At 56.9% G+C, this 7,121-nt stretch overlaps 1 protein-coding gene across 23 annotated transcripts in view; it reads left to right on the top strand.

The window, feature by feature from the left end:
- The first annotated feature begins 1,103 nt into the window (after positions 1-1,103).
- The window catches only part of PARD3 (par-3 family cell polarity regulator), a 798,768-nt gene continuing 792,750 nt past the window's right edge, over positions 1,104-7,121 (top strand). For 6 of the 23 annotated variants that reach the window (XM_070429295.1, XM_070429311.1, XM_070429271.1 and 3 more), the window contains exon 1: positions 1,109-1,466. In XM_070429295.1, coding sequence (XP_070285396.1) covers positions 1,347-1,466 — 120 coding nt within the window. In that variant the 5' untranslated portion in view covers positions 1,109-1,346. Of the gene's footprint in view, positions 1,467-7,121 lie in introns of all 23 variants that reach the window. The other 17 variants (XM_070429423.1, XM_070429378.1, XM_070429407.1 and 14 more) reach the window with 7 other exon arrangements.

Here is a 7,121-nt window from a genome sequence, read left to right as displayed (position 1 = left end):
CATACATGGGCCAAGGACTCTTTGCCGACATTTGCCATTCTTTAAACACAATAGCATCCAGTTATTAAGGAATCACAGTTCATAGCTAAGGCAGAGATGAAAGTCAGTCACTTTTCTTGACCTGGTCCACGTTCTTTTGAAATGTCTCAGGTCCCACCAGCACGAAAGAACGCACTGGAGTCACATTTCTGGGGCGGCGGCGGTGGTGGTGGTGGTGGTGGTGGTGGTGGTGGAGGAGGTGGGTGGGTCAGCACCAGTGTTAAGTGCTGGTGCATCGTGGGAATCCCTTCGAACTTTCCCCCTGTCGAATTCTTAAATTTGGTCATAAGTTTGCATTAGGGATGCTTATGTTGCAGAATTTTAAGAAATAAAATGATCTGAATTGCTGATATTTAAGGTCTACCTGTAGAAGTGGGTTGGATCACCTCAAGGTCACACAGGAAACTTGAAGGTAAATAGTGGCCCTCAAGAGAAAGGCCAGATCGAGTCAAAGCTTCACCAGCCTCTCTCCAGAGCAGATGATTAATTTTTGCTTTCAAGAATAATGAGGTCTGCTAGGCCTTGTAGCCCAGCGAGAGAGCCAGTGCCAAACCCTGCCAGGCTGTGGGTTACCCCCGGCCCAGCCCCGTCCCTACCTTCCCCGGGAGGCGGCGACCGCTCCTCTCCAGAGGTCTAGGTACCTGGAGTAAACCTCTCTCTCTGGGGGCGAAATCACCCGTACCCCTCCAGCCCAAGGAAAGGGGTTAAAAGCGACAAAGAGGCTGGGGGGGGGGGAGGGGCTGCTCCGGAGAGATGCGGGGGCGTGGAGCGGGGATCTCCGAGGAGGGTTGGGGGTGGGGCGAGGGCAGCCCGGGGCGCGCCAGGCTGGCGAGGGGCTGGGGGACGCGGAGCCCGGCCTCGGCGGCGGGGGTCCCGGGGGCGCGCTCCGCCTCTTGCCGGGAGCCACCGCCTCCCGCCGCACGTGCGCGGTGTTGTGTGCCCCGGCTCCTCCCTCCCCTCTCTCAGTCCCTCCCTCCCTCCCTCCCTTCGCCGCCGTCCCCTCCCCCGCCGCCGGAGCGCGAGCCCGAGCTGAGCGCTGCCAAGCCCGGGCCGCCGCCGCCGAGCGCGCGAGACGCCGAACAGGTGGCCGGAGCCGCGGGCGCCGCGGGGAGAGGCGAGGCGAACCCCGGAGGTGAGGGAGCCAGGCCGGGCATGTGAGCCGAGTGACTCCTTGGCGTCGCCGGCCCGGCCCCCCCAGCCACGCGCCCGTCAGCGGCCCTGCCGCGCCAGCCTCCCGCCCCCGGCCAGGGCCGCTCGGCCGCAGTCAGCGAGGGGCGCGGGCGCGGGCCGGCCCCGGCGGCGGCGGCATGAAAGTGACCGTGTGTTTCGGAAGGACCCGTGTCGTCGTGCCGTGCGGAGACGGCCACATGAAAGTTTTCAGCCTCATCCAGCAAGCAGTGACCCGCTACCGCAAGGCCATCGCCAAGGTGAGGGTCTGGGGCGTGGGGAGGCGGGTTGAGCAGGCGCCGGGATCAATATGGCGCTTCCTGGAAAAAGGAGGAGGGAGGCGAGGGAGGCGGGGAAAGGGAAAGTGCGGCGGCCGCGCGGGCCTCGCGGCGTCCCCAGCCCCGGGCTGCTGGCCGCGAAGTTCTCCGCGTGGCCGGGTCGCGAGCGCAGCCCCGGTGACTGCGCGGGACCCCGCGCCCCCGGGCCGGACGCCGGACGTCTCTCCCCAGAGGTCCGGCCGCGAGGTCGGCGTGGTGACCGGCGTCCCTCGAGCGGCCGGAGGAGCGGAGCCTCTCCCCGGCCTCTCCCCGACCGCCTGCTGCGGTTGAAATCCAGCCCCAGGCCTCTTCCCACTCCCAGGCCCCGGGCGAAGCTGGGGAGGCAACTTTTTTGTTGGGAGGAGAGTTTCATTATACCATTCACGCCGGAGAGTGGCTGCGTGTCTGCTGCTTCCATTCCCGGTGTCCGTCGGGGAAGGACCTCGGCGACGAGCGAACCTCCCGCCCGCGCGGGCGCCCGGCGTTGCGGGCAGCTGGTGGGGTCGCGGGCCCGCGGTCGGAAGGCGGCCGGGAGAGGGACGCGCTCTCCGCCAGCTCATGAGCGCGGCTGAGCTCTGGAGCTGGGAGAGGCGGTAAAGCACAAGCCTGAAATCAGTCACTGAATTAAAAGTTTTCCTCCAAGGCCTCAACGTGGACAGAGTGGAACTAGCTATCTTCATATGGTGTCGAGGCCGCGGGGCCTGTGTCTGATTTCGGAGTTGAGTAGATTTCCCTTTTTCTTGGTGGAATGATAACATTGTCTCCACTTAACTGCATTCCTGTACAATGTGTCAGAAGTGAAAAGGCATTTTGTTAAATTGTTTTATCTGCTGTGTCTGACAACAGGCCAGCCATCCAAGTTTTCTCTCAAGCAACTGAGGATATTTCCTTTGCAGTAGAGTAACGTTTGGTGGAAAGCGTATTCACGTTTAAAATTTCTCATTTGTTCCCAATAGTGATGGCTCCTTTGAGATTTGGGGCAGCAGGTGAGAGGGACAATAGCTTCATCAGCCTGAGTGTGTACGGGATGCTCCAGGTGGCATCCCCTAGTTTTCTCTGAAATTAAGAAAAAAAAAAACAACCCACATCTTTTTACATTATTATTATTATTATTATTATTATTTTTTTTAGTATACTAGTATATTGGAAAAATAGCATAAGTTTGGCCTTTTAAAGATAATGTTGGAGACGTTTAGAACCTGACACAGTGATGAAGATGTTGACTTTAACAGTTTTAAAATGTTCCTTACAGTTAATTGAACTGTTTACTGAAAGTCAAATAAATTTAGCAGAAAATAGGCATCTGTTTATCTTGCAATGCCAATGGAGGGGGAGTGGTGGTGGTGTAATGTACCCTCTACACCTACATTTAGTATTTTAAAGGATTGTTTGTGAGTGACAGTTTATGATCTAACTTTTCTAAAGCAGCAATCATCCAACAAAAGGAATCCTGAAAGGAAAGAGAAATACAATAATATATACTTTGTGGTGTGCCTAGTTTCCTGAGTAGGGAAAGGTGATCCACATTTTCTTGCTTATATACTTGTAATTTACATGCTTAAAATGAGTCATATTTCATTATGTACACAATGTACATTGGTTGAATAGTCTGGGAGATACAGATGTAGTTGTTTGAGTCATTTGTTCATTCCACAGAAATTTTTAAGCATCTGCTGTATGTTCAAGGCATTGTTCTGGGTGCTGGATATTTAGGAGACCCACTGGCTGCTTTGTGGAAATTATTTTGTAAGAGTCTAGGACCAGAGTCTCCGTGGCCCTCCGTGGTGTGGACTGGTGTGTGGTGCAGTGGGGAGAAAAGGAGGCCTCTGGATGTTGGGTAGCTGGAATTGGGAGGCCCTGGTGGACCTTTAAAAAAATATTAACAGTGGTTATTTCACAGTGACTTAGGAGTGTGGAAAAGTAAGTGCAATTATCTTTTTTTTTTTTTTTAATATTTTAATAATTTTTATTTCTTAAAGTATTACAAAGAGTATTACATATGTCTCCTTTTTTCCCCCCCTTGACATTCCCCCGGCCCCGACCCCCCGCCCCCCCCCGCCCCGTGTCTTGTGTCCATTGGTTAATCTTATATGCATGCATATAAGTCCTTCAGTTGGTCTCTTAATCCCCCCCCCCCCCCCAACCCTCCCCAGGCTTCCCACTGTAGTTTAACATTCTGTTCAATGTTGCTCTGCTTCTGTATCTACCCCTGTTCATCAGTCCATACTGGTCCCCTTTATTTGTCCCAACCTCACTGGAGTAGTCTCAACCTCACCAGGGCCGTCTGAGCCTCACCAGGGCCGTTTCAACCTCACCGGGGCCGTCCCTACCTCACGGGGGCCGTTTCAAACTGACCGGGGTTGTCCCTACCACACCGGGGCCGTTACGACCTGACCGGGGTCGTCCCTACCTCACGGGGGCCGTTTCAACCTCACCGGAGTCGTCCCTACCACAACGGGGCCGTTTCGACCTCACTGGGGTCGTCCCTACCTCACGGGGGCCGTTTCAACCTCACCGGGGTCGTCCCTACCACACCGGGGCCGTTTCAACCTCACCGGGGTTGTCCCTACCACACCGGGGCCGTTTCGACCTCAACGGGGTTGTCCCTACCACACCGGGGCTGTTTCAACCTGACCGGGGTTGTCCCTACCACACCGGGGCCGTTTCGACCTGACTGGGGTCGTCCCTACCTCACGGGGGCCGTTTCAACCTCACCGGGGTCGTCCCTACCTCACGGGGGCCGTTTCAACCTCACCGGGGTTGTCCCTACCACACCGGGGCCGTTTCGACCTGACCAGGGTCGTCCCTACCTCACGGGGGCTGTTTCAACCTCACCGGGGTCGTCCCTACCTCACGGGGGCCGTTTCAACCTCACCAGGGTTGTCCCTACCACACCGGGGCCGTTTCGACCTGACCAGGGTCGTCCCTACCTCACGGGGGCTGTTTCGACCTCACCGGGGTCGTCCCTACCACACCGGGGCCGTTTCGACCTGACTGGGGTCGTCCCTACCTCACGGGGGCTGTTTCAACCTCACCGGGGTCGTCCCTACCTCACGGGGGCCGTTTCAACCTCACCGGGGTTGTCCCTACCACACCGGGGCTGTTTCAACCTGACCGGGGTTGTCCCTACCACACCGGGACCGTTTCGACCTGACTGGGGTCGTCCCTACCTCACGGGGGCCGTTTCAACCTCACCGGGGTCGTCCCTACCTCACGGGGGCCGTTTCAAACTCACCGGGGTCGTCCCTACCTCACGGGGGCCGTTTCAACCTCACCGGGGTTGTCCCTACCACACCGGGGCCGTTTCGACCTGACTGGGGTCGTCCCTACCTCACGGGGGCTGTTTCAACCTCACCGGGGTCGTCCCTACCTCACGGGGGCCGTTTCAACCTCACCGGGTTGTCCCTACCACACCGGGGCCGTTTCGACCTGACCGGGGTCGTCCCTACCACACCGGGACCGTTTCGACCTCACCGGGGCCATCCCAGCCTTACCGGGGAAACAGGAAGTTTGGCCCTCTGTCCCCTGCCAGCGGCTCCCCACCAGACAAAATCTCCAGGCGTTCCTGGTGGTTGAACATCCAGCACTCCTGCTCTCCACCAAGTGCACAGACTGCCTGTCTGCTGTCCCCCAGCGCCCCACAAGAGACTGGGACCAGTGGGCATGTTTGTGCGCTTGCTGGTACAGCAGTTCCACAGTGCCGGCGAGTCAGGCCCAGCCCTGGCCGGCCCCGGACCCGACTCTGCCCCCCGATTGCGTCCCTCCCAGATGGAAGGAGCTGAAATCTGCAGCCTGCTGGGATGGCCTTGTACTTGGTGCCTCTGCACATCCTACTCAGTCTCAATGCGCTTCTTTCTATGCGAGGAGTTGAAATCTGCAGTTTGTTGGGTTGGGCTCTGTACTTGGTGTCACATCCTACTCAGTCTCAATGTTCTTTCTCTCCTTCCAGTTGTAGAGCTTCCACTGGGCCAACTTTCCCATGGTTCTGTATGATAGGTGTTTGTCTGATATTTGGTAGTTTCGATGTTGTTGTGTGAGGTAGCACGCACAGGTCTCTTCCTTATGCCGCCATCCTGGTTCTCCTGGGTCTGCTTCTTGAGTGTGTCTCCCATGGCTGCGAGCAGTTGAAGTCTGCAAATTGTTGGGATAGGCTGCAAAAGCGCAGGTGGGTCTTTTTGTGCACCTGGCACAGCTTGGATGGGGATGTAAATTGATTAGGGCTGAGACTCAGGGAGTCGCCATGGCGGAGCAAATAGCACTGGCTGAGTCTCCGCGGCCCCTTGAATCTCTGCCAGGGCTTTGTGTCCCCCAGTGCCGGCGAGCAGCTGTGCAACAGAGTCTCCTTCGCTTTCTGATGGCTGCAAGGCCGTGCTGCCTCTCCCCGTAGGGTCTGGTGCCTCATGATCCCGCCTGAACCAGCTCAGTGGATTTGAAAGTTTGCAGAAGCAAAGGCGTTTCTACTTGTGAGTCTGGCACAGCCCAGATGGGAATGTAAATTGCGTAGGGCGGGGTCACAGGGAGTCGCCGGGGCGGAGACTCAGCGGCCCCTTGCCTATCCAGGACACCAGGACTTTGCGTCCCCCAGTGCCGGCGAGCAGCCGAGCGCCAGAGCCTCCCTCGCTTTCTGACCGCTGGAAGGCCGTGCCGTCTCTCGCCTTGGGGCCTGGGGCCTCAGAGACCGGCCCGAACCAGCTCAGTGGATTTGAGAGTTTGTAAAAGCACAGTCATTCCCTCTTGTGCCTCTGGCACAGCCCTGAGGGTAGGGCGGGGTCACAGGGAGTCGCCAGCGTGGAGGAAATAGCGATGGCATCGTCTCCGCACCCCTCGCCTCCCTGGGACACCAGGACTTCTTGTCCCTCAGTGCCGGCGAGCAGCCGCGTGTCAGAGCTTCCCTCGCTCTCCGACCACTGCAAGGCCGTGGCCGCCTCGCCCTGTGGGATCTGGGGCCTCAGAGACCCGCCCCGAGCAAGCCCAGAGGATTCGAGGGTTCGTAAAAAACCGAGAATCCATTTGCAGCCCGCGTGGCGTGTGACTGCGTACCTCTGGTTTTGGTGCCTCCGTAGCTCCCACTCAGTCTCACTGCGCTTCTTTCTTTTCCTCCAGTTGTAGATCTCCCACTGGGCCAACTTCCCCATGGTTCTGAGTGGCGGTTGTTTACTTCATAGTTGATAGTTTCAATGATGCTGTGAGAGAGCAGCACACACAGGTCCGCTCCCTACGCCGCCATCTTGGTTCAAGTGCAATTATCTTAAGGGAGTCTGGGAATGCACCCCAAAGAGAAGTGGCATATGAGCTGAGTTTTGAAGGAAAGTAGATTGCCAGATTGGGAAGGAAGTAAGGGTAATTCTCAGAGTGATGGTAGTATTGGAGTTGGATAAAATGAGAGGGAGGAGTCAGAGATGATTTCGAGGTTTGCAAAAATTTTTTTTTTTAAATGTATTTTATTGATTTTTTACAGAGAGGAAGGGAGAGAGAGAGTTAGAAACATCAATGAGAGAGAAACATCAATCAGCTGCCTCCTGCACATCTCCCATTGGAGATGTGCCCGCAACCCAGGCACATGCCCTTGACCGGAATTGAACCTGGGACCTTTCAGTC

Source organism: Myotis yumanensis, unplaced genomic scaffold, assembly GCF_028538775.1.
Source record: "Myotis yumanensis isolate MYYU_CA2020_CCGP unplaced genomic scaffold, mMyoYum1.0.hap1 SCAF_1, whole genome shotgun sequence".
In the NCBI taxonomy this organism is placed as follows: Eukaryota; Metazoa; Chordata; class Mammalia; order Chiroptera; family Vespertilionidae; genus Myotis; species Myotis yumanensis.
Note: the sequence above shows the minus strand (reverse complement) of the source record. Positions and strands in the feature narration are given on the sequence as shown.